The sequence below is a fragment of the Tupaia chinensis genome, unplaced genomic scaffold (assembly GCF_000334495.1).
Source record: "Tupaia chinensis unplaced genomic scaffold, TupChi_1.0 Scaffold000350_1, whole genome shotgun sequence".
Taxonomy (NCBI): domain Eukaryota; kingdom Metazoa; phylum Chordata; class Mammalia; order Scandentia; family Tupaiidae; genus Tupaia; species Tupaia belangeri.
Genome location: NW_006159844.1, coordinates 2,868,879 through 2,896,589, shown reverse-complemented (window position 1 = coordinate 2,896,589; position 27,711 = coordinate 2,868,879). Strand labels below are relative to the sequence as shown.

Below are 27,711 nucleotides of genomic sequence, written 5' to 3'. Positions count from 1 at the left end.
GCCAGTAATTCCCTGATACCTAAATCAGACAAAGACAGTACAAAAAAGAAAACTACAGACTAATATTCCTGCTATAGTTTGAATGTCTGTTCTTTCCAAATTTCATTTCAAATTTAATTGCCACTATGACAATTTTAAGAGACTTTTTCTTTAATAGGTGATTAAGTTGTGAGGGTACCACTCTCACAGAGGGGATTAATGCCTTATCAAAGGGTAACTTTGGCTTCCATTTTTTCTCTTGGTTCTTCTACCATGTGAGGGCATAAGTAGGTTCACACCTAATCTGTCTTGATCTTGGATTACCCAGACTTCAGAATTATAAGAGAATACATTTTTGCTTCTTATAAATTATCCAGTCTCAGCAATTCTGTTGTGGTAGCACAAAATGACTAAGACAATTTCAATGAACATTAGATGTAAACTCTCTTAATAAGTATAGGATATAAAATTAAAAATACATGAAATGCATTATGATGCATTAAGGCATCATTACTCAAGAGATTTTAGACTGGTTCAGTATTTGAAACTCAATCATTTGTACTCCATCATCTTAATAGAATAAAGTAAAATTACGTGATCATATCAGTCAATGTAGAAAAAGCATATGACTGAAACTGATTGACTAAAGGATATAGAAACACAGTATATGGATGTAAATACCAGATACAGTGTGTGTGAAAGAGTAGGTTCTTAGGAAGGACATATAGAAGAAAAATAGGGAGGCAAAGCATTAATGGGACAAAGAAATGTGGTATTAATGGGACAAAGAAATGTTGAAGATATTTTATAAAACTTGACTAGGGAGAAATGTTCATCTGTTGAAATATTCATTTTGTAAGCTAAATAATGTGATTGAATGTATAAAAGAAAATGAAATAAAAAAATGTGAAAAAAGTAAGCATATGATGAAATTCAGCACCCATTTTCATGATAAAAGTTCTCAGAAAAATGGGAATAGATGGAATCTTTTTTTTTCAATTGCCGGAGGGTGTGAACACCTGACAGAGAGATACAGATATAGACAGAGAGAGATGGAGAAAGCACCCTCTGATGTGGGACAATCATGCAACAATCTCTTCTCCTCCATTTTTCCATCCTGTTGTGATTTGAGGCACATATGCACACCTGACTGACATGTTTTTCAAGTCACTAGGGCCAATGTCTGAACTGTGATTGGCCTTGTAGAATCTTGTTCCCTTAACCACAAGGCCTTGGGGCTATGCCATGGAATAGATGAAATCTTTATTACTTGTTAAAGGGAATATTCAAAACCTACAGTTAACATTATTGTTAATGGTGAAAGCTTAACTGTTTCCCTCACCACTCTTAATCAGCAAAGTGCTGGAAATTCTAGACAGTATAAGAAGGGAAGAAAAGCATACAGAACAGAAAGGAAGCAATACAACTACCCTGTTTACAGATGATGCTAGTGGGCATGTACAAAATTCCAAGGAATCTCTAAAAGAAAAATTGCTCAGGACCAGTAATTGAGCTTAGTAAAACCAGAAAATGGAAGATAAAAATAAATAATTCAATCATATTTTTACATACCTATCAATAAACATGTGGTTACTAAAATTAAAACCATAAAGTCACTTATAATTGCTTAAAAATAGAAATAATTAATAGTAAATCTAACCAAACCTGTAAAGAAGTTGAATGTTTAAGAACTACAAAAGGCTAACAGGAGCTGTCAAAGTGACATAAGTAAAGGTCACTGATCCAATAGAATCAAAATATTAATAATGAACATGTCATTTTCCCCAAATTGTCATACAAGTTTAATTCACATTAACATTCCTGTTAAATTTTCAGCAAGTAATCTTGGGTGGATACACTTATAGATCAGTGGAACAGAGGAAATTCATAGATGGACTCACAAAGTTATGCTCAACTGACAACTAAATGTAATATGAGGGGCCAGCAGCTGGCATAGTGGTTAAGGCACTGCACTCCCACATGGTCGGTTCAATCCTGAGCCTGGCAGCTTAGTTTCTCAGTTTCTCTTTCTCTCTATGTCTTTTTCTCACATTCTCTCTCTCCCTATATCGATCTCATGAGCACACATGCAAATTAAAAAGAAATAATAATAATAAATAAAATTAAGTAAATATAAAACATGTAACATGATATCCTAGATGAAATTCTGAAACAGAAATACAAATACTGGCTAATTCAGTTCACAACTGAAACAACAGCACACATGCTTTTCCTGAAAGCCACCATGATATGTGCTAGCAGGTGGTGTGTGGTGGTTAAGGCTCTGGATTCCATATGTCTGAATGTGGTTTGAGCTCCCAACCTGGTGGCTTGAAAAGCAGGCCAGGTGCATGTACATGCAAGCCCAGAATTCCAAGAGGAGAATGGAGAAAGGAATTCTAACTTTCTCGCTCTTTCTGTCTTTCTCCTGTGAGCACATGTGCCCTATAGCAAAAACCTAAACAAACAAAAAAACCCTCCATGATGCATTCTGTATGTACTCATTTAATCCCATTAAATATGAAAAAGATCTGTATTTAAAGATTGAGACTTAAGGGATCAGCAGATGGCATAATGATTACATTGGTGGACTCTCACATGACTGACCATGGTTTGAGTCCTGGACCTGATGGGTTCAAACTCAAGCTGGGCATGTATGCGCACATGCCCAAAATCCCAAGAGGAGAATGAATGAGAAGGGATTGCGGTGTGGCCATTCCCCCTAGGGGGTGATTTCTCACTTTCTATCTCTGTCTCTCTCTCTTTAGCAATAACACGTACCCAATAGCAAAATTCTCTCTAAAGAAAAAAAAAAGTTTGAGATTTAATAAAACTAGCAAGTTTTCTGCTTTCTGGCAGGTATTTCAAGGTACTGCTGCCTTGATTCACATTAGGTATTGTCATATATATATATATATACACACACACACACACACACATACATATATATGTGTGTGTGTGTGTGTGTGTAATTTTTTCCCACCATCAATAGAAATATCAACACAGTGAAAAGACAAATAACCTTCTCCAGGGTCTCAGGCTCATTTCAAACACTGGTGTTCTGCCTTATGTTTCATTTATATGAAGCTTAACTTACCCCTGAAACTAATTTGCATGTCTCCTTCTGTTAATGAACAGAATATTGTGACCTTGGGCTGTCCACATGAATATTAGTTATTGCATTGCATTGTAATATACATAAACTTAGAGGCTGGGCATGTTCTGTTAAACACTAATGTAGGATGCTTTGCAGTTAATAATTCAGTTCCTGGGCAATCTCTATCCTCCTGTCAAATTTGAGCAACCACTAATCCTACCATTTCTAGTTTTTTCCCTAGAACTCTTCCTAAAAAATTCAGAGCATTGCTAGGGAAACCAACTGACTGTGAATAGTATTTTTCTTTACTAGCTTTGTTTGATAAATTCTCTTCTGAAGGCACATCTGTACTTTTCCTTGATAGCAAAGGATCGTTGTTTATGGATTGCTTCCCTGCCTTCCCACTTGGAGACATGTATCTTGCTTACTTCTGGATGCTTGAGCTTCTGGAAGTTTGTCTAATACATAGGAGGAATTATTGTATGTGACGTATCATTTGAATACCTAAAATCTTAATTTCTAGTGTTGCAAGATATTCAGTGAGAGAGAGAGAGAGAGAGAGAGAGAGATAGACAGGACACCAAGGCTTTTTGCAGCAGTTTATTAGTGTGCTAGCACCAGCTCAGAGGATTCACATCCCAAGGCTGAGCCCTGAATTTCTTGGGGCTCTTTTTAAAATTTGTTTTAGCTTCTTTATCTCCAATATATGGTTATAATATACTTTTACATATTTTTGATTGTGTAAAAGACTGTTACAGAATTATGCAGGCATGTACTGAGCTACAGGGCTGTTAGATATGCAGGCATACATGAAGTTACAGAGTTGCTAGGTTGCTATCAGGGCTAGATGGTCACTAAGAATTGCTAAGTTGTTAAGGGGACAGGGCTACAAGGTCACCACAGGCTGTATGTGCATTTTTAAGTTCTAAGCATGTCCATTATCTTCCTTGGTCCTGGAGTTCCCCCTACTACACTAGGTGAGCTTTGGAAGAAAGGTTGTTAGTTGCTTGTAGAAGAGTTTATTCATCTTTTAACAAGAAGTTCGTGGTTCTAGGTCTGTAGAGTGTTAAGTGATGTAGCATGCACAGCAAAACAGGAAAATGAGACCAAACATTTAATTTTGACATTCTGTGTTGAACAAATTACCTGGAACTGCAAAATCTGCCTTTTTCTTTTCTTTTTAAAAAGAACTATTTGATTTTATTTATTCATTTATTATTTTAATTTGATCAGACACACACACACACACACACACACACACACACACGGAGAGAGAGGGCAAGTGAGAAAGCAAGCCACTAGGTCCAGAACTCGAACAGGAGTCAGCCATGTGGGAGTGTCTTGTGCCTTAACCACCATATCACCTGCTGGCCCCCCAAATCTGCCTTTTTCTAAATACTCTACTTGTGTATAGAAAACATGTAGTCGAGTATATGGAATAGATGAGATAGATCTCTGACAAGAAATGCTCAAAATTCAGCATCACTTTGTAACTGTCTTTATTTACTGGGTCTGGATCTTCATATATTACTCTAGAAAAGTCTGTGTAACATCCACAGGCCAGGAGATGTCACTATTAAGCATTCATGATTAATGCTAGAATAATGTTTGCAAGTTGATGGTTTCAAAGCATTTGAGGTGCTAGGTGGTGGCAAAGTGGTAATGCAATCAGACCCACATGGGAAGGTCCTGATTTTTGTGTCCTGGGACCTCTCTGAGACTTCCAGGTGCAGTGTGCATGCCCATGATCTTAGTTGGCTGAAACTAGGGGTGGATTATGGCATAAAGACCCAGATGTCTCTGTCTCTCCATGTCTCTGTCTCATGGCAGAAATAAAATAATAAACTTTAAAATAATTCTAACTCTTTCTTTCTGATGATAGACAATTTTTTTTGAAAAAAAAAAAGCATGGTATAATGAAATATTGTCAAAAGTCAATGAAAATATTAATAAAATAATAATTACCAGTAATACCATGGATTCAAAGTGCTATTACTTTAAAATCTTATCATATTTTTAATTAAGATGTTTGTCACACATGCCTGATTAATTTTTTGCTTTCAACTATTTTTTAAAAATTATTTTTTCTTTTATTCTTTGTTTCATTATTTTACTGAAAATAAACTTTATTTTTTGGAATACTTCTAGACTTTCAGAAAATTTTCAAAGATAGTATAGAGGTTTCTCATCTGCCCCACACACTGTTTCCCCAATGAACATAGTAATAGCAGGTTGAATAGTGGTCTCCAAGAGATATATGTTCAAGCCCTAACCCATTGTAAGTTTTGATCTCATTTAAACCAAATATCTTTGCAGTTAAAATTAAATTAAGGATCTTGTGTTGAGATCATCCTGGGTACTGAGTGGCCCTTAAATCTATTATGATTGGTATGCTTATATAATAGAAGGAGAATGCTAAGTAGAAACACACAGAGGCCCTGTGATGATGGAAGGAGAAATTGGAATGATGTAGCCGCAAGCCAAGGGATACCAAGGACTTCTGGCAACTGGATGCTAGGAAGAGGCAAGAAGAGTTTTTCCCTAGTGCTCAAAGGGAGTATGACCCTACTTATACCTTGGTTCCAGAACTAAGAGAATATTCAGTTGTTTTAAACAATGTGCTGATAATTTGTTATAGTAGCCATGGGGAACTTAAATCCTGCAATAGTATTATATATTCATTAAGAGCAATAAACTAATATATTATTAACTAAGGTCCAAACCAATCAAATTTCCTTGGTTTTTACATACTGTTCTATTTCTGTTTCAGAATCTTGGCTAGGATGTCATATTACATTTAGTTGTCATGTCTCCTTGGGCTCCTCTAGGCTGTAATTGTTTCTCAGACTATTTTATTTATTATTATTTTTTAATCTGCTATAGGGCACACTAGAGAGAGACAGAGAGAGAGAGTGAAAGTGAGAAAACAAGTTGTGAGGTCTGGGACTCAAATCGTGGTCAGCCATGTGGAAGCCCAGGACCCCAGCCACCACTTCACCTGCTTGCCCTGACTTTTATTGTTTTTGATGACATTGACAATTTCAAATATTGGTCAGGTACTTTTTACGAGGTCTCTCAATTGAGATTTGCCTGATGTTTTTCTGATTTGATTGGGTTCTGTGATTTTGGGTGGAAGACTCCTGAGGTAAATTGCGATTTCATCACTTTTCAAAGGGTACATACGATCAATATGATTTATCCTTGAGGATGCTGACATTGATCGTCTGAATAGGTAGCATTTACCAGGTTTCTTCCTTGTAAACTTTCTCCCTGTCTCTCTCCCCTATTTTCATATCATATGCTTTAGAAGGGAGTCGCTGTGCACAGCCACACTTAAGCAGTGGGGTGCTGCGCTGCATCTCCTTAAGGGAAGGATATCTACAAAAATTAAAATTCTTATGTAGGGGAAGTTGTCTATTCTCTCCATGTATCTCTTGGAAGCCACTATTTAACCCACTATTTATCGAGTTACTTATTTATTCAGTCATTTTATTTATATCGGTATGACTCATGGATGTTTATGTTATACTTTGAGTTGTTATACAGTACTACTTCAGTATTATTATTACTGCTCTAATTGGGAACTCCTTCATTTAGCTCCTATGTCCCTTTTGACATGCCCTATCATTGTGGGATTTTTTTTTTTTTAGCACTTAATTTTTGGCAGTGTAGAGTGTTTCAGGATCATATTGCATATTTTCTCCCCCAGTCTTAGAATCTACTTTTTTTATTTTAGGTTATTGCCATAAGGCATGTGCATGTGCTGGAGAGAGACAGAGACAGCATGAGGGAAAGTGAGAAATCACCTCCCTGGGGGATAGCCACGCTACAGTCTCTTATGCTTCATTTTCCTCTGAGGATTTTGGGCACATACGTACAGGCACCTGGTGTGATTTTCTTTCTTTTTTTTTAAAAAAAAAATTATTTATTTACTTTTTAAATTTACTCATCCATTTATTATTATTTTTTAATTTGACCAAAGAGAGACAGAGAGAGAGAGAGAGAGAGAGAGAGAGAGAGGGAGTGAGAAAGTAAGCCACCAGGTCCAGGACTTGAACCGTGGTCAGCCATATGGGAATGTCCAGTGCCTTAACCACCATGCCACCTGCTGGTCCCCCTGGTGTGATTTTCAAGCTGCCAGGTCCAGGACTCAAACCTTGAGGTTGTCCAGTGCCTTAACCACCACGCCACCTTCTGGCCCCAGAATTGGTCATAGTTCTAAGGGGGGCCCAAATTCCCTTTATTTGAGAATGTAATTCCAAACCAAGATCTTGTCAGTAGGTATGCTTGCTGCTGCTGAGGCATTGTTGCTCCTAGGCCTCAGTTGACAAAGCTAGAAGTCTATGTGTACTAGCTTGTGTAAATACACATTATCTGTAAGTGTTTTTGTATGTAAACATCTGCGTCTGTGTTAAGCTGAGTTCATTCTGATGTCTTCAGCTCTAATCTATTACATGAATCACTGTAGCTTCCTTCTGTGCTAATCTTTAAATTCCCACTTCAATAGTGATAAACCTGGCTCCCACCATCCTCTATCAATTTACTTAGTTTTTTAGTTTTAGTGTACATATGGAGAACTATCAGAATGTTAAATCTATATTCCTGTGGGGTACAGTTTTATCAGCTGAAATACAGGCTATATGTATAGTTCCTTTTGCCTTCAGTATTATATATTCCACTGATTTCCATTACTAAATTCAGCAACTTTTCCCTTCACCCTTAGGTGAGATTGTTGCATACATTTATAATACAGTTAGATTGTTTTGTTACATTCTGCATTCCATCCTGGGATTTCTTTTGACCTCCTAAATGATTTTTTAAAATTTGCATTACATTAAAATTCACTTTTTGTGCTGTAAAGTTCAATGGGTTTTGACTTATAATGATAGAATATTTCACTTCCATAAAAAATCCCCTAGGCCTGATTAATTTTATTTGGAAAAACTTTAAAGATATATAGAAATACAGAAACCAAGTTAGAAAACACCTGGAGACATGTTATCAAGAATTTTAAAATGTCAACATTTTGTTTACTTGTTTCAGATTTTGTAAAATAAAATAAATTTAAAAAATCATTAAATTACATCTTCTTGTACTTCTTGCTATAAGTAATTCCATTTATCTTCCTCCCTGCTCAAGAGAAGTGATTGTTACAATTGTGGTATTTGCATTCCATGAATGAACTAGATGCATTTTGACCCTAAACAGTAAATAATGTAATTTGTGTGCTGTAGTACACTTACATAAATGACACAATTTCATGTTCATCTTTCTAAAACTTTCTTATTTTGTTTTTAATTCAATGATAAAATCCATTTGTGATCATACTTTTTGAATTTTAATGGCTGTGTATTGTTTAATGATATGAATATACCATATTTTATTAATCTGTTTCTCTACTAATAGCTACTTAGATTGGGCTTTGGTTTTTGCCATTTCATGTGCTTTATGAATATTCTGCAGCCTCCTTGCATATTTTCACCTAGAAATATATATATATACTACATATATAAAAATATATAAATTATGAATATTTATATAGAAAACATCAATTTATAAATATATAAATATGGAGATGATATAAATATGTTGAATATATATGAAATTGCTGAAGCATGTCGTATGTACATTTTCTATTTTACTAGAAATGGCCAATTTGCCTTCATCATGGTTCTAATTTCTCCCATCCTTAGCATATGTTGGTATTGCTGACCTTACATTTTTGCTAATCTGATGAATGAGAAATTGTCTTTGCCAGACTTTCAAAGGCTGTGGAAACATTGCTTTCTCCGCTACTACTAGAAACAATTTTGACAAAAACTTATATTTTTCCAAGTTTTTGGTAGTATATTTATGGAATGCCATTTGTTACTGCTTCTAATAAACTTTTACGTTATTTTCAAAGCTGTCTGCTTATCCGGGCTTCACAAAGTTGTTCTGGAATCCAGCTGCACCCAAGTTCGCTGTTCCAGAATCTGTCATGAGGGAAACTCTATATTCAAAATATGAGGTAACATACTGAATTGAGTTTTCTTGATGATCCTTGTTGTTTTTCACTAGTCGAATTGTACAATTGATTATGATGTTAAAATTTACTAGACAGTTGCTTTGTAACATTTCCCATAACTATTGCCATAATCAGTACTGATTGGATAACACTGTAGAGATTATTTATCTATATATATGTTGGGTTATCTGGAAAGCCATGACACAGTTTTGCATAGAAAACATAAAAAAAGTCCTGACTTTTCCAAAGACCTAGTGTAAACAGTTATTATATATATCATTGTATGTATATATATATACATGTATATATATATCATTGTATGTATATATATATACATGTATACCTGGTCCTTATAAAATTAAAATTTTATATGTTTCTTAATATATAATGATATTTTTATATATGTTTCTTTAAAATGTTATATTTGGGGGCTGGCAGGTGGCATGGTGGTTAAGGGTGCTGGAGTCCCACATGACTGAATGCGGTTTGAGTCTCAGATCTGGTGACTTGCTTCCTCACTTTCTTTCTTTCTTTCTCTTTCTCTTCCCTTCTCACTCCCTCTCTGGTAAAAATTTTTAAAAATGGATAAATAAATGGATAAATAAAAAAGTTAAATAAAATAATTCTTAAAAAATGTTATATAGGGTCATATTTTGTTACCTCATCAAAAAGACTATTCTGTTTTCTTTCTGAAAGGATGTTTTATTTGTCTGATGATTCAACAACCCACTTGGGTTGTTCAGAAGATTTTCATTTGCTTTTAAGGGTGCATTTTAAATTAATTTAATATTATAAGAGGTTTGATACTATGCAAATTTATTAGATTTATTCTTGGATTTTTTTGTTTATTGTAAATGCAATTGATTTCTTTATTTTGTTCCAGTTTGTTTATTGTTAGTATACAAAAAGTGCTACAGATTTTTCTATGTTGATTTTGTGTCCTGTGACTGCTTAATTGATTTATTACCTCTAAGAGGTTTTTGGTGGATTCTTTAGGTTTTTCTTTTTTTTTTCCTTCTTTATATTTTCCTATGTGTATAATCATGTTATCTGCAAATAGGGACAATACCACTTCTTCCTTCCAATTTGGATGTCTTTAGTTTCATTCTCTAGCTGATCACATTGGCTAGGACTTTCAGTATGTTGAATAGGAATAGAGAAAGTGGACATTTTTGTCTTGTTTCAGTTTTGAGAGAAAAATCTTTCAACTTTTCTTTATTGAGTATCATGTTGACATGGGTTTGTCACATATGGCCTCTCTTGTGTTAAGAAGTGTACCTTTGGGGGCCAGCAGGTGGCATGGTGATTAGGGGTGTTGTACTCTGTCATGGCCAACTGCAGTTCGAGTCCTGGACCTAGCAGCTTGCTTTCGTATCTGCTCTCTTTCTCTCTCTCTCGCTTTGTCCTTCTCTGGTCAAATAAAAATAAACAAAATAAAATGAAATAATTCTTTAAAAAAAGAAAAGAAGTGTAATTTCTATGGGGCTAGCAGGTGACGTGGTGGTTAAAGTACTAGATATTCCCACATGGCCAACCATTGCTCAAGTCTCAGACCTGGTAGCTTGCTTTCTCACTTTCCCTCTCTCTGTATCTTTCTCATCAAATTAAAATAAAAAAAAAGAATAAATAAAATTAAAATACTTTTAAAAAAGAAGTGTATCTTCTATACATATTTTGTTGAGAGTCTTAATCATGAAAGGATGTTGTACTTTATCAAATGCTTTTCCTTCATCAATTGATATGATCATATTTTTGTTTTTCCTTCTGCTAATGTGATGTATTACATTTATTACTTTGCATATGTTGAATCACTCTTGCATTCCTGGGATAACTCCTACTTGATCATGGTGCATAATTTTTCTAATGTGTTGTTGATTTTGGTTTGCTAGTACTTTGTTCAAAATTTTTGTGTCTATTTATCAGGGATATTGGACTGTAATTTTCTTTGTTATTGTGTCTTAGTCTGCTTTTTGTATCAATATGATGGTAGTTTCTTTCTTTCTTTCTTTTTTCAGATTTTTATCATAGAGTATGTGTGCTTGCCAAAGAGAAACAGAGAGAGAGGGAAAGTGAGAAATCACCCCTCAGGGATGATGACTATGCTGTAATCCCTTTTTCTCCATTCTCTTTTTTGGAATTTTGCACATATGCACATGTGTCTGGACATTTTTTAAGCCACTGGGTCTGGGACTCAGTGGAGTTGGCCATGTGGGATCCAGACAGTGCCTTAATCACCACACTTCTTGGAATGAATTTGGAAGTGTTCCCTCTATTTGCATCTTTTGGAATAGCTTGAGGAGAATTGATGTTACTGCTTTATAAAAAAGATCTGAAGAGGGGCTGGCCCTGTAGTCTACTGGTTAAGGATCCTAGATCCCACATGGCCAACTGTAGTTCAAAGCCTGGTCCCAATTTAAATGTGTTGGGCACATATGTGTGCATGGTCCAAATCCCAAGAGGATGGAGGAATGGAGGAAGAGGAATTATGGCATGACCATGTCTCCTGGGTGTGTGTTGGGGGTTCTTTTCTCCTCTGTGGCTCTCTGTCTCTCAGTCTTTGATGAGCACATTTGCCTTCTGATAATTAAAAAAAAAAAAAAGAAAAGAAAGAAAAAAAGGATTTGTAGAATTTAGCAAGGAAGTCATCAGGACCTGGGCTCTTTCTTGGGAGACTACTTATTACTCATTGTAGTAATCTTAGTAATTAGTCATTACTAAGATTAAGGATGCCAGAAATAATATAGAAATATCTTTTTGGCTAAAGGCCAATACTAAAAGCAAATACTAAGGCTGTAGATTGCCTTCCATACGTCTCTGGTAAGTGCTTTCTAGAATTCAGTCCCTTCCATAGGGTTCCCCTTTTGGTTACAATGTGCTATAAAGTAACAGTGACCACATCTTATTTTTTCTCTTAAAGAATTACTTATTTAATTTTATTTATCATAAATATTAGTTTTTGAAATTTTGCTAGGGGGCATGTGTGCTCATCAGAGACAGACAGAGAGGGTAGGATGGAGGGGTGAGGGAGAGAGAGAGAGAAGGTGAGAAAGCAGACCATTTGGTTCAGGACTCAAACTGTGATTGACCTTCTGAGAGTCCAGAGCCTTAACCACAACAACATATTGGGTGTTTTGTTTTGTTTTGTTTTGTTTTGTTTAAGAGGGAGATTTTTGCTGTAGGGTACATGTGCTTGTTTGAGAGACAGAAAGAGAGAGGTGGAGAGATAGCAAGTGAGAAATCACCCTCTGGGGAGATGGCCATGCTGTAATCCCTTCTTCTCCATTCTCCTCTCCTGGGATTTTGGGCATACATGCACATGTGTCCAATGTGAGTTTTAAGCTACCAGGTATAGGACTTGAACTGCAGTCAACTATGTAGGAGTCCAGCAACATAATTATTATGCCATCTGCTGGGCCTGGCGACCACATCTTTTGAAAAGTGTTCTATAATAAAATTAAACTGTTATCTTTTTTTTTAATCATAGAGTGTTCAAACAAGCAGAATTTTAATTGAGAAAATTTTATCTGAAAGCAAAGAAAGTGTCATTACTTCAGATTATAATGCCAGCAGAAGTTTTAAGGTATGTATAATTTTTGTGCTATTATGGGTTGGCTACTAAATCTGTCTATAGTTCAGAAATGTTTACTAGTAATCCCAGAAATTACATAGAAATTGATGTTTCCTTATTCTGTGAATCAGTTCAGATTATTCAGTGATATCTTTGTTCAGGACATATTTCTGTTGTCTTTATGACACTCAGAAGATGTTATTCATTAACTGATAGCAGAGTATGTGTTACAAGTTCTAAAATTTCCAGTTGGTGCACTAATTCTCACCTAGGTCTTAAATGATGAAAGGAACATGTTTTAGAGTTCTTTAACCAAATGGGGAAGCCACAGGTGGCCATGAAACAGAGTAACCTGATTCTCCTAAATGATGATTAGACACATACTCATGACTTTAGTATCACTACAGTGTACTTAAGTAAGCTCATCAAGTAATAAACACAATCAGAAAAAAATAGTGACTAAGGGAAAAAGAAAGGCCTGAAATTTTTATAATTGGTTTATTTATGACCTGAACTTGATGGGGGACAAATAGGGAATGGTTTTCTTTTCCTCTCCTTAGTGCCCAGCCCTCTACTCCCCTTGATATCTCGGGGTACTGAGTGCCTCTTTGTAGAGGTTCTTAATGCCTGGGACAAACCAAACCCCTATTTTAGTCAGCAAGCTAGGTTAAATATGTCTTTAGGCCTCGTCCACCATCTCTATACAGTCAGGGAATTTTGTGGAGGGATGGGAGTAGTATTTTTAAGGGTTACTTTGTTTTTATGCATGTGCTACTTTATAGCCTATATCAAATATTTTCCCTGATGTATGTTTGATTTTTTTTTAATTCCTTAACAGCCCAAAGTCATATCATTCTTTTATTAAAAAATTTCCAGAGAGCCTGTATGCTCAGGGGAAAACGACAGAGAGAAGGAAAGTGAGAAAGCACTCCCGTCTCTTGGGGGCATGGTTACACCACAGTCCCTTCTCCATTTCTTTCTCCTTTTAGGATTTTGGGCACACATGCATACACACCCAGCATATTTATTGAAGCCTCTGGTTCTGGGATGTAAACCATGTAGTTGGCCATGTGGATTCAGCCACTTTGACCACCACAGGCTAGTTACATATCATTTTTATTTATTATTTTATCCACCACAAAAAGAGAAGTGACTATTACTCAAAAGTAACTGAATCAAGGAATGGCACTTTTCTGGTTTAAATGCCAGTGTACTTTCTACTCTATTGTGGTAATATTACTTACACCTACTTATGAGACATTCCCATTTTTAGTAGCTGCCTTTTCCAATCAATGCTGCTAAACATATTCTTAAGATACAGGTTTGATGGAGTCAGCAGGTGGCATGGTTGTTAAGGCGCTGGACTCCCACATGGCTGACCATGGTTTGAGTCCTGGACCTGGTGGTTTGAAAATCATGCTGGTGCATGTGCATGCATGCACAAAATCCCAAAAGGAAAATGAAGAAGAAGGGATTAAGGCACAGCCTTCTTTCTTGGGTGGGGAGTGATTTCTCACTTTCCCTCTCACTGTCTCACTCTTTCTCGGGCGAGTACATGTGCCCTCTGACAGAAGCCTAAAATGACAACAATGAAAAAACAGATTTTATTATATCACTCATGTCTTGACACAATTATTCCACCTACCAAATAAAATCAGAATGCTTAACTAAGCCTCATAAACTGGCCTTAAATATATTTTCTACTTCATTTTCCATTGTAGTTATACTTCCATGTATCCTGTCCGGTGCCTATGCCAGATTCCTATGAACTAAAATTGCTCGTACTTTGTCACTTCTCTGAGCTTATTGAGACTGTTGGCCTGGGGTATGCTCAGCTACTTCTCAGGCTGGAAACCCTTCTACTTCTCACACACCAGGCCTGATGTTATGCTGCTCTTGAAGTTAGTCTGTCCAGATTCTTCCCCTTTCAGAATTAACCTCTCCTGCTCCTGCATTCTTTTAGCAATGGATTCATGCCATCTTTATAGTCATTGCCACAGTCACTTTGGAGAAAAGATACTTGTGTAGTGCTGTCTGTTCTAGTATGATGTTTGAGGGTACGGAACATGTCATTTTCCTTGTACATTGCACTGTACTATAATGCTTTCCAACACTTGGTGTATAATAACACCCAGACTGGTAATATTTGCATAATCCCCTACAGTAAAAGGGTGAGATTGTTCATGATTAAGGGGCACCATCCATTGCTCTGTAGCTGCCCCAGGTCCTGCTAGTGCAGCCCCAGGGTTAAGGGGATTCATGACTCAGTGTGTGGGTGGCATATTCACACATACTTGTGCTGCTTATACTAGCTGGGGAGATATGAACCATAGTATTTGTCACATAGCAGTTACTTGGTGCTTGTGAAATTTAAAAAAATCAGATAGTTTTCACTATTATACACTTTTCTAAATTAACTGATGGAATTTAAGTTCTGCTACTTTCTGTAAAGTTCGTGACTTCAAAATCACAAGAATTTACCTTAATAATCATTATTAACTGTCATTTTAGTTTACCAAATTGTCTCTATGGTTAATGTATATTTCTCATTTTATTTCAGTCTTTCATACTAAGAAAATCTGCATCATTTGAAAATATCCAAAAGTGTTTCCTTGCACAATCTCTACAATTAAAGGTATTACAGTTTTTGAGTGTTTATTATCCAAGAGAAAAAGTTCATGTTTCTGACAATTATAATCATCTTATGTTTTATTCAAAAGCATAAACATATATTCTATATTATAATTTCATTTCTAATTAGATATTGAGGTATATATAGCTTCTTGAGTCAGGGGACTATATAGTAAGTCATGGAAGGTTAAATACTTTATTATACTTTTGTACATGTCTCTTTTTTAAAGATTATTTCATGTAATTGTATTAATTATTATCATTTAAAAAAATTGCCATAGAGCACATGGACTCATCAAAGACAAACAGGGAGAGAGAGAGAGAGAGAGAGAGAGAGAGAGAGAGAGAGAGAGAGAAAGCCTTCTGGTCCAGGACTCAAACCACAGTCAGCTATGTGAGAGTCCCATACCTTAACCATCACACTACCTGCTGGCCCCCGTAGTTTAGTGCATCTTTAAAGTACTTGCATGCAATTATTATGTTTGGAATTTGGGCTTAGATTCATTATAAACAGAAGCATCTCTATAATGAATTATTATTTATTAGCAAAATGAAATGCAGTTAATTTATTGACAATGGCTCAGTATTCAGGAAATGCTATATCAAAGGATTAGAAATAATTTATCTTTTGTTAGTAAGAATATTACTAGAATTTCAAGTATTAGTGCATAATTATTTCAATTTATTTATAATTACTAATGTTATAACATTAAAAATTAAGTTGATTCTCTAATGGTTAGATAAAATGAATACCTGAGGTTTTTTTTTTTTGGTGAGAGATTTTTGCTATAGGGCACTTGCACTCTGCAGAAGACAGACAGAAAGTGAGAAATCACCCCCAAAGGGGATGGCCTTGCCGCAATTCCTTCTCCTCCATTCTCCTCTTCGGATTTTGGGCACGCACGCACACTCACCTGGCAGACTTGAAACACAGATGGCCACATGGAGTTCAGCAATGTAACCACTGGCCATCTTCTGGTTCCCCAAAACATGAAGTTGTATTACTTAAAGCTTATCAATATTGAATTGACAGTTATTACATGGAATATTTGAATAATATTGTGGAGAAAGTCAATGCTGTTAAAGTGCTTTTGAAAATAGATGTGCAAGTTAGTATTACAGGATAAGGCATTTTGATCATTTTTGTCTACTTTGCTAATTATGCTTGTATTAGAAGTAAAAGTAGAGCACATACTTTCTTGGGTGTACAGGAGAATTCTCTTTCAATCATACACATATAAAATCATAATTAATGCAGATTTACTTCATAATGTTGTTTACATGTATCTAACAAACTGCCTTATATCCAGCTAAATTGTTGTATTTTGCTTTAACTAATTCACTATGAACTAAAGAGCTGACTTTTAAATAATCTTAAAAATGTATATTTTTACATTTTTTCAATAAAGTGACTACATGAACAGTAACTATAACTGAATTAATTTTAAGTGTATAGCAATAAAATTAATTTTACATTTTCTACCTCTTTGATTCCTTATTAAGAAAGTACAATCTGCAGTTGAGTTGAGGAAGAAGGAGGCTGAGGAAGCTCCCTTAGAAATCAAGGATGACATGCAAAGCAGTAGAAAAGAGGTGATGATCCAGAAGGCGAAGCACTTGGAGCTTCAGCTCACTAAGCAAAACAGATCTGAAGAACCCTTCTCTGTGAAAGAAAGTATAGATGTCATCTTGGATGACATTCAGGACAAAGAATGTATCAGAGATCTTTCACTCTCTCTCATTGAAGCATCTAGAAAAGCTGGCATTACTTACATTGTTTATCCTAAGAGAAGGAAGAGGAAATCAAAGAAAGCACTGAAATTTAGAAAACTTTCTATGGTGTGGGAAGAGCTAGCAAAGCCTCCAAAACCTCTTAAAAGGTCTGGTTTAAGCAACATTTTTTTTATACTTTAGGAAATGTGGCTTTGGTCTTAATTTTATCGATACTGTCTGTATTGATTAGTCTCCCAGGGCTAAGTAAGAGTAGAGGAGGAAGAAAAGAGGTCAATGTGAAAGTGTACATAAAACATATCTGGCACAGAAGGTCTTCTTAAGGTGACATTGGATCAGAAGCATGAATGGAGAAGGAAGCAGCCAGTGAGGTCTGCTGGGGCCTTGTATGTACAGTAAAAAGCTTGATTGGCGTTCTAGGTACTGGGGAAGACTCTTGGAGGGAGTGAAGTGCTCTGATTTACATTTATAAATATACCATGTTGACTGCCCTGTGGAGAACGGTTTAGACAAAGAGCAAGAGTAGAAATAGGGAATTAAGTGTCAGCTGGTGGTGTGGTGGTTAAGGCAGTTGGATCCCACATCACCAACTCAACCATGGTTCGAGTCCTGGATCCTGTGGCTTGAAATACACACTGGGCACATGTACGTGCATGACTGAAGTCCCAAGAGTAGAATGGAGAAGGAACTGCAGCATGGTAGTCCTCTCTGGGGAGTGTTTTCTCACTTTCCCTCTCTTTCTGTCTCTCTCCAGCAAATGCATAAGCCCTATAGCAAAATAAACAGACAAAAAAGAACAAACAAAAAGGATTTAAGAAGTTATTGTATTCTAGGCAGAATGATGATGAGAGCTGTACTAGAATGTGAAGGAGACTAGAGACTGTAAGAAAGTAATGAAATAATGAAATAGAATTTTCTTACTTTTATTCTCTTAGTGTTTAGCACTAGGTCTTTCTCATAGCACACACACTAAATGTTTATAAAATGATGGGGTTAATTTTTTTCTTCCTATAGAATGATTCTTTTTAAGAATTATTAAAACTATTGGGATCAGCAAATTGCATAATGATTATATTCCTGAACTCCCATGTAGTTGACCACGGTTCAAGTCCCAGACCTGGTGGCTTAAAACTCACGCTGGGCACATGTGCGTGCGTGCTCAAAATCTTGAGAGGAGAATGGAGGAGAAGGGATTGTGGCATTGCCATCCCCACTAGGGGGTGATTTCTGTCTTTTTTTTTTTTTTTTTCTTTTTCGTTTTCTCTCTGAAAAGCGCACATGCCCTATAGCAAAAACTTCTTGCCAAAAGAGGAAAAATAATTATTTATCATTTTAAAATTTGCTGTAGGGCATGTGTGCTCCAGAGAGAGAGAGAGAGAGAGAGAGAGAGAGAGAGAGAGAATGAGAAAGGTCTGTATTGATTAGTCTCCCAGGGCTAAGTAAGAGTAGAGGAGGAAGAAAAGAGGTCAATGTGAAAGTGTACATAAAACATATCTGGCACAGAAGGTCTTCTTAAGGTGACATTGGATCAGAAGCATGAATGGAGAAGGAAGCAGCCAGTGAGGTCTGCTGGGGCCTTGTATGTACAGTAAAAAGCTTGATTGGCGTTCTAGGTACTGGGGAAGACTCTTGGAGGGAGTGAAGTGCTCTGATTTACATTTATAAATATACCATGTTGACTGCCCTGTGGAGAACGGTTTAGACAAAGAGCAAGAGTAGAAATAGGGAATTAAGTGTCAGCTGGTGGTGTGGTGGTTAAGGCAGTTGGATCCCACATCACCAACTCAACCATGGTTCGAGTCCTGGATCCTGTGGCTTGAAATACACACTGGGCACATGTACGTGCATGACTGAAGTCCCAAGAGTAGAATGGAGAAGGAACTGCAGCATGGTAGTCCTCTCTGGGGAGTGTTTTCTCACTTTCCCTCTCTTTCTGTCTCTCTCCAGCAAATGCATAAGCCCTATAGCAAAATAAACAGACAAAAAAGAACAAACAAAAAGGATTTAAGAAGTTATTGTATTCTAGGCAGAATGATGATGAGAGCTGTACTAGAATGTGAAGGAGACTAGAGACTGTAAGAAAGTAATGAAATAATGAAATAGAATTTTCTTACTTTTATTCTCTTAGTGTTTAGCACTAGGTCTTTCTCATAGCACACACACTAAATGTTTATAAAATGATGGGGTTAATTTTTTTCTTCCTATAGAATGATTCTTTTTAAGAATTATTAAAACTATTGGGATCAGCAAATTGCATAATGATTATATTCCTGAACTCCCATGTAGTTGACCACGGTTCAAGTCCCAGACCTGGTGGCTTAAAACTCACGCTGGGCACATGTGCGTGCGTGCTCAAAATCTTGAGAGGAGAATGGAGGAGAAGGGATTGTGGCATTGCCATCCCCACTAGGGGGTGATTTCTGTCTTTTTTTTTTTTTTTTTCTTTTTCGTTTTCTCTCTGAAAAGCGCACATGCCCTATAGCAAAAACTTCTTGCCAAAAGAGGAAAAATAATTATTTATCATTTTAAAATTTGCTGTAGGGCATGTGTGCTCCAGAGAGAGAGAGAGAGAGAGAGAGAGAGAGAGAGAGAGAATGAGAAAGCAAGCCCTCAGGTCCAGACTTGAACCACTTTTGGCCATGTGGAAGTTTGGCACCTTAACAACCATGCCACATGCTGACCCCCGATTGAATGATCTTATTCTTTCTCCTGTGGCTAGTACAGTACCATTCAAACAGTAAATTGTTACTAAATGCAAGCTAGGTAGCAAATGGAGAATTTGAGAAGGATTATTCTATACTTGCAGCACTGAAGAGCATATTCAATATTATCTAATTCGTTAAACTCCTAGAGAAGGGTAAAGTCTGGGATGTTTATTTGTAGTCTGCTTCATAGTCAACTCTTTCTTTTTTCAGTTTCTTGATGGCATTTCCTTTTTTTTTTTTTTCTTTTTTTTGGAGAGGTTTTTGCTATAGGGCGTGTGCGCTCGCCAGAAAGACAGAGAGAGAGACAGAGACAGAAAGCGAGAAATCACCCCCCAGGGGGATGGCCATACTGCATTCCCTTCTCCTCCATTCTCCTCTTGGGATCTTGGGCACGCATGCACATGCGCACGGTGTGAGTTCAGCCACCGGGTCCGGGGACTCGAACCGTAGTCGACCACATGGGAGTCCAGCATAGCCATTACGCTAACTGCTGGTCTCTTGATGGCATTTCCTTTTCACATCATGTTTACTTCCTTAATTCTTCAGTTTAATTCCTCTGGGTGAGGGTATAAATTAAACTGAAAAGAAAATTGACCCTATTATTTCACTCTTTAGGAAAGTTACATCTCTAAAAAGAGCCTTTTGCTCTCATAAAACTCGACAGTCTTCACAGTGTTACAATTTTAGAGAATAAAAGAAAAACTTGACTTGTATAAAATTAGCATGTGATTTTTATTTTGATAACAGACTAGTAATTTTGTGTGTGGTTGAGATTTATTGATTAGAGATATAATTATATTTCTGTAATTAAACAATTATTCTTTTAAAAAACTAGATCAACATCTCATGGGATACTTCCTCAACAGAAGAAATACTTGCTCAAAGTTCCGTTATATGAACGTATAATACGGTGTCCCAGCCTACCTTTACATTTAGATTTTGAAAGATTTACCCAAAGTAAAGGAGGAATTCCAGAAAACAGTGAGCCTCGGACATGGGTTCTTGATACATTCAATAAGTATAAACCTGAGAAGGTACCTGCAAGAGAAAAAGTTGTTAAAATAGCTGTTTCTTATGCAGACGAGCCTGAAAGAGTGGAAGTACTGCCAAAACTAGAATTAAGTGATTCTTTGCAGTCTGATCTTCCATTAGACCTTCTTACACATTATGAATCAGAAGTGAATATCTTGACTGAAGAAATAAATAATAAGAAAAAATATCCTGCTTTTGCATATTGTAGACGTGGAGCTATTTATAGGAAACTGGGAAAGTTACAGAGTGCCATGAATGACCTACAAGAAGTAAGTTTTATTTCATCAAAATAACAATATTCATCATTTATACTCACTATTAATTATATAGTCATTCTTACTAGAACTCTGAACAATAAATGTTTGTAGTATCATTAGTATGTGGGATCGTGAAGGGATAATTGTTAGTATTTCAAATAATTATTATGAAAAAAAACACTATATTTTTTAAAAATAGCACTTGTGCCTTGAAATTCTTTTATTCTTGTTAGTTTTAATATATTCAATCCATGTATATCACCACAGCATGCCAAATGTATTTTTCATCTTGAATACACTGCGTATTAGTCCAAAGACATTATCATACCCTTTATCATCAACAGATAATTTCCATGTTTGTGTCCCTTAAATGTTTTGCTTCTCTTTTCCCTTAATTCTCTCTCTGTCACCCTCCCCTGAAAACGCTAGATTTTTGTTTGTTAGTTTAGGAGGTTTTATTTTATAATATACATATACTCGGTAGGTTTTATTTTATAAAGTACACCCACAAACCCACTGGGATCAATAGTGTTTGAAAAATTTCTTTTATGGATATCTTCCTTTACCAAATTAACAGAACTTATATATGTATTTTCTAGGCTATACGCTTGGAGCCACTGTTTCTCAATGCCTATTGGCACCGCCATTTTCTTTATCTTTTCCAAGACAAAGTTAATGAAGCTTTGGATGACTTGAATTACATAAATAAATATAATAAAAATAATGCAGGTAGATTGTCTATGGACAGTTATATTATCTATATTTTCACCTTAGCTTTTGTTGTTTATTGGTAGTATAAGGATATGTAAATCAATAGAAGTCTTAAAAAGTGGGCGTGACTTTCCTCAGTTAAAGCTTTTATTCTTGATATTATCAATTCAAGGTTCATACAAGTCTATATTATTTTTAAAATACTGATAGCTTAAAATATGAATATTCTTTTTTTTTGGGGGGGGAGAGGTTTTTGCTATAGGGCGCGTGCGCTCGCCTGACAGAGAGAGACAGAGAGACAGAAAGTGAGAAATCACCCCCCGGAGGGATGGCCACACGGCAATCCCTTCTCCTCCATTCTCCTCTTGGGATCTTGGGCATGCACGCACACGCGCCCAGTGTGAGTTTTAAGCCACCGGGTCTGGGACGCGAACTGCGGTCGACTACATGGGAGTCCAGCGACATAGCCATTACACTAACTGCTGGTCCCAAATATGAATATTCTTGATATCCATTATAGTAAATTGGTTTCTCGAGGCTCATCTTATAAGAAGAATGTGATGTTAAAATTTGAGTTATAGAAGTGACTTAAAAGTCTTTTCTCAATCACTAATCTCTGAATTAGAGTTGTAGTATTCCTAGGACTTCTTGAATGGATAAAGTGTATACCTCTGTCCTTTATGTACCACCCTCTAACAACTTGAGCCCTGAGACATGAAAGTTTCTAGGAATGTGAAAATGTAACACTCATCTTTGTACCTCCAGCACCCACAATGAACCCATAGAATATACGTTAATACATTTTTTTATCTGTGTTGATCTTTGTCTACTAAAAGTCTTTAAAACTTGTGCCATCAAAACCTAAGTTTTTACTATGATCATTAAATAATTATGAAACATTTTAGACATACCAAAAGATTAAAGGAAATTTGTGTCATTTTAAATTGAAAGTACTTCTAATCGCCAATGAATAATCATCTAGGCTTTGAGAATTAAACTGGCATTGTTGAATTAAAAAAAAAAATTGGGGAAAGCAGGCTGCATAGTGGTTAAGGTGCTAGACTCCCATTTGGCAGAATAAAAGAAAAACTTGACTTGTATAAAATTAGCATGTGATTTTTATTTTGATAACAGACTAGTAATTTTGTGTGTGGTTGAGATTTATTGATTAGAGATATAATTATATTTCTGTAATTAAACAATTATTCTTTTAAAAAACTAGATCAACATCTCATGGGATACTTCCTCAACAGAAGAAATACTTGCTCAAAGTTCCGTTATATGAACGTATAATACGGTGTCCCAGCCTACCTTTACATTTAGATTTTGAAAGATTTACCCAAAGTAAAGGAGGAATTCCAGAAAACAGTGAGCCTCGGACATGGGTTCTTGATACATTCAATAAGTATAAACCTGAGAAGGTACCTGCAAGAGAAAAAGTTGTTAAAATAGCTGTTTCTTATGCAGACGAGCCTGAAAGAGTGGAAGTACTGCCAAAACTAGAATTAAGTGATTCTTTGCAGTCTGATCTTCCATTAGACCTTCTTACACATTATGAATCAGAAGTGAATATCTTGACTGAAGAAATAAATAATAAGAAAAAATATCCTGCTTTTGCATATTGTAGACGTGGAGCTATTTATAGGAAACTGGGAAAGTTACAGAGTGCCATGAATGACCTACAAGAAGTAAGTTTTATTTCATCAAAATAACAATATTCATCATTTATACTCACTATTAATTATATAGTCATTCTTACTAGAACTCTGAACAATAAATGTTTGTAGTATCATTAGTATGTGGGATCGTGAAGGGATAATTGTTAGTATTTCAAATAATTATTATGAAAAAAAACACTATATTTTTTAAAAATAGCACTTGTGCCTTGAAATTCTTTTATTCTTGTTAGTTTTAATATATTCAATCCATGTATATCACCACAGCATGCCAAATGTATTTTTCATCTTGAATACACTGCGTATTAGTCCAAAGACATTATCATACCCTTTATCATCAACAGATAATTTCCATGTTTGTGTCCCTTAAATGTTTTGCTTCTCTTTTCCCTTAATTCTCTCTCTGTCACCCTCCCCTGAAAACGCTAGATTTTTGTTTGTTAGTTTAGGAGGTTTTATTTTATAATATACATATACTCGGTAGGTTTTATTTTATAAAGTACACCCACAAACCCACTGGGATCAATAGTGTTTGAAAAATTTCTTTTATGGATATCTTCCTTTACCAAATTAACAGAACTTATATATGTATATTATAGGCTATACGCTTGGAGCCACTGTTTCTCAATGCCTATTGGCACCGCCATTTTCTTTATCTTTTCCAAGACAAAGTTAATGAAGCTTTGGATGACTTGAATTACATAAATAAATATAATAAAAATAATGCAGGTAGATTGTCTATGGACAGTTATATTATCTATATTTTCACCTTAGCTTTTGTTGTTTATTGGTAGTATAAGGATATGTAATCAATAGAAGTCTTAAAAAGTGGGCGTGACTTTCCTCAGTTAAAGCTTTTATTCTTGATATTATCAATTCAAGGTTCATACAAGTCTATATTATTTTTAAAATACTGATAGCTTAAAATATGAATATTCTTTTTTTTTGGGGGGGGAGAGGGTTTTGCTATAGGGCGCGTGCGCTCGCCTGACAGCCAGAGACAGAGAGACAGAAAGTGAGAAATCCCCCCCCGGAGGGATGGCCACACGGCAATCCCTTCTCCTCCATTCTCCTCTTGGGATCTTGGGCATGCACGCACACGCGCCCAGTGTGAGTTTTAAGCCACCGGGTCTGGGACGCGAACTGCGGTCGACTACATGGGAGTCCAGCGACATAGCCATTACACTAACTGCTGGTCCCAAATATGAATATTCTTGATATCCATTATAGTAAATTGGTTTCTCGAGGCTCATCTTATAAGAAGAATGTGATGTTAAAATTTGAGTTATAGAAGTGACTTAAAAGTCTTTTCTCAATCACTAATCTCTGAATTAGAGTTGTAGTATTCCTAGGACTTCTTGAATGGATAAAGTGTATACCTCTGTCCTTTATGTACCACCCTCTAACAACTTGAGCCCTGAGACATGAAAGTTTCTAGGAATGTGAAAATGTAACACTCATCTTTGTACCTCCAGCACCCACAATGAACCCATAGAATATACGTTAATACATTTTTTTATCTGTGTTGATCTTTGTCTACTAAAAGTCTTTAAAACTTGTGCCATCAAAACCTAAGTTTTTACTATGATCATTAAATAATTATGAAACATTTTAGACATACCAAAAGATTAAAGGAAATTTGTGTCATTTTAAATTGAAAGTACTTCTAATCGCCAATGAATAATCATCTAGGCTTTGAGAATTAAACTGGCATTGTTGAATTAAAAAAAAAAATTGGGGAAAGCAGGCTGCATAGTGGTTAAGGTGCTAGACTCCCATTTGGCCAACCATGGTTTGAATCCCAGATCTGGTGGCTTGAAACTCACGCTGGGTGCATGTGCGTGTGTGTCCAAAATCTGAGAGGAGAATGGAGAAGGGACTGCTGTGTGGCCATACCAACCCTGGGGGTTGAGTTCTTGCTACTGTCTCTCTCTGTCTCTCCAGAGAGCACATGTGCCCTATAGCAAAAGTCTCTTAAAAATAAATTTAAAATTTAAGTGAAGTGGTTAAGAAAGTATAATAGAGAAAAATTATTTTAAGATATTTTTGGAGGGAAAGGAATTGATCTTTCAAAGTGTTAATAGTTAATGAAAAGATTGTAATACTAAATCTTATTTTTTTAATCTTCTTTAGAGGTATATTTGTCAAAGGCAGAAATTTTCAGGGAAAAAAAAGACATCACTTTGGCAATACTAAACTATACCCAGGCCATTAAATGCAAGCCTACGGACGCTGATACCTATTTCAGGAGGGGTCAGATGTATGATATAGACAACAGAATTCTTGCCATTGATGACTTTTCCAAAGTAAGCTTTATCATATACAATGCTGCCTTTTATGTATTTTAAATTGTGATATTGTCATGCTAATAGTATAGCAAGTTTTTGAACATTTGTCATACATATCTTGTAATCGAAATTAACTTATTATAGGTTAAGAGCTAGAGCTTTTATTACCGGTATTGACTTTAACAATACATCAATAATTGTTAAAAATGTCTGGTAAATGAATGAATTACCATCAAAATGTTGGGTGTGGGGGACACTGAGACAACTCTGACTTTTTCAGCTCTCTTCTCCTGAACCATGAACAGTAGTTAAAGAAGCCTTTGAAAATTGTTTCTTCCTTTCAAACAATAGTGAACTATTTTCCCCACTTTTAAACTCTTGAATAGTTGAATCTCTTCTGCAGGGAATCTATTTACTTAAACAATGTGCACACTGGTTCATTTATTCATTCATTCACGAGTATTTATTGACTAAACATTATACAACATAGTGGATTTATGATGGGATAAAAGACATATTTTCTGCTAATCTGTACCCTTTAGTTTAAAGAACAGTTGTATAAAGACAGATATAAACACATATCCAAATATATAAAGATGGCAAAAGAATATATTTGGTTGCGGGCTATTGGGGAATGGCCTTGAGGAGGTGAATTTCTAGTAGAATTGTACTTGAAACTAGAGTCAAGGTAAAACATTCCCCTGATTGCAGCAGAAATACCCTGATTTCCCGATTTTTCACTCCAGATTTTTAGTCCTTCATACAACTGAGCATGTAGAATAAATTACTTAAATAATTTAACTTCCTCTGTTCGCAACCATCCTGTTTCCTTTTTTTTTTTGAGATATGTCCTATAGGGGATATGCGATGGCCAGATAAATACACACAGAGAGAGTGAGAAATCACCTCCCAGGGAAGATGACTACGTTGCAATCCCTTATCCTCCATTTTCCTCTCGAGATTTTGGGCACACATGCATGTGCGCCCAGTGTGAGTTTCAGCCACTGCATCTGGGACTGGAATCATGGCTTTGTGGGTGTCCAGAACCACTATGCCACCTGCTGACCCTCACTACTCTGTTTTTTAATCTATGATAGTTTAGCTACTTACTTGATATTTTCTGCTCAAGGAGAATATTCTTTAAGAAGTCTTTGCCTACTCTGATGTCTCCCAGAATTTCCTCTGCCTTACCCACCAGTATTTTATCACTTGAGGTCTTAGGCTTAGATCTTTGATCCATTTTGTGTTGATTTTTGTTAATGGTGAGAGATAGGAATCCAGATTGGATACCCAATTTTTCCAGCACCATTTGCTAAAGAGGTTTTCTTTTTTCCCACTTGATTGACTGGTGCCCTTTGTCAAAAGTCAGTTGGCTGTATGTTTTGGGGTTTATTTCAAGTCTCTATTCTGTTCCATTGGTCTACATGTTTGTTTTGGTGCCGATATCATGCTGTTTTGATTATCACAGCTTTGTAATATATTTTGGGATGAGTGGGTAAGATGCCACCTACTCCACTCTTTTTGCACAGGATTGTTTTGGCAATAGGGGACTTTTATGATTCTAGACAATTTCTATGATTGTCTCTTCTAGATCTGGAAAGAATATCTTTGGTAGTTTGATTGGGATTGCATTAAATATGCAGATTAATTTGGGTAGAATTGCCATTTTCATTATATTAATTCTTCCAATCCAGGAACATGGGAGGTCCTTCACTTTTTTGTGTCGTTTTGAATTTCTTTTTCTAGATTTTCATTGTTTTTCTTGTAGAGGTCCTTGACTTCTTTGGTTAGATTTATTCCTAAGTATAAGGTATGTTATACCTTTGTGGTTATGGTAAATGGGATTACTCTTCAGTCTGCTTGTTGTTTGTATATAGAAATGTTATAGATTTTTGTATGTCGATTTTATAAACTGCCACTTTACTATATTTATTTATAACTTCCAGGAATTTTTTCATGGTTACCTTTGAGTCTTCTATGTATCCAATGATGTCATCTGCAAGTAGAGATAATTTTACCTCTTCTTTCC

The 27,711-nt window shown here is 35.9% G+C and overlaps 1 protein-coding gene across 1 annotated transcript in view; it reads left to right on the top strand.

Moving 5' to 3' along the window:
- The window catches only part of TTC6 (tetratricopeptide repeat domain 6), a 210,944-nt gene that overhangs the window by 126,850 nt on the left and 56,383 nt on the right, over positions 1–27,711 (top strand). Inside the window, exons 10-16 of the mRNA XM_006152364.3 lie at positions 8,982–9,086; positions 12,568–12,663; positions 15,212–15,286; positions 16,786–17,162; positions 20,554–21,019; positions 21,607–21,736; positions 25,528–25,700. Coding sequence (XP_006152426.2) covers positions 8,982–9,086; positions 12,568–12,663; positions 15,212–15,286; positions 16,786–17,162; positions 20,554–21,019; positions 21,607–21,736; positions 25,528–25,700 — 1,422 coding nt within the window. The remainder of the gene's footprint in view (positions 1–8,981; positions 9,087–12,567; positions 12,664–15,211; positions 15,287–16,785; positions 17,163–20,553; positions 21,020–21,606; positions 21,737–25,527; positions 25,701–27,711) is intronic.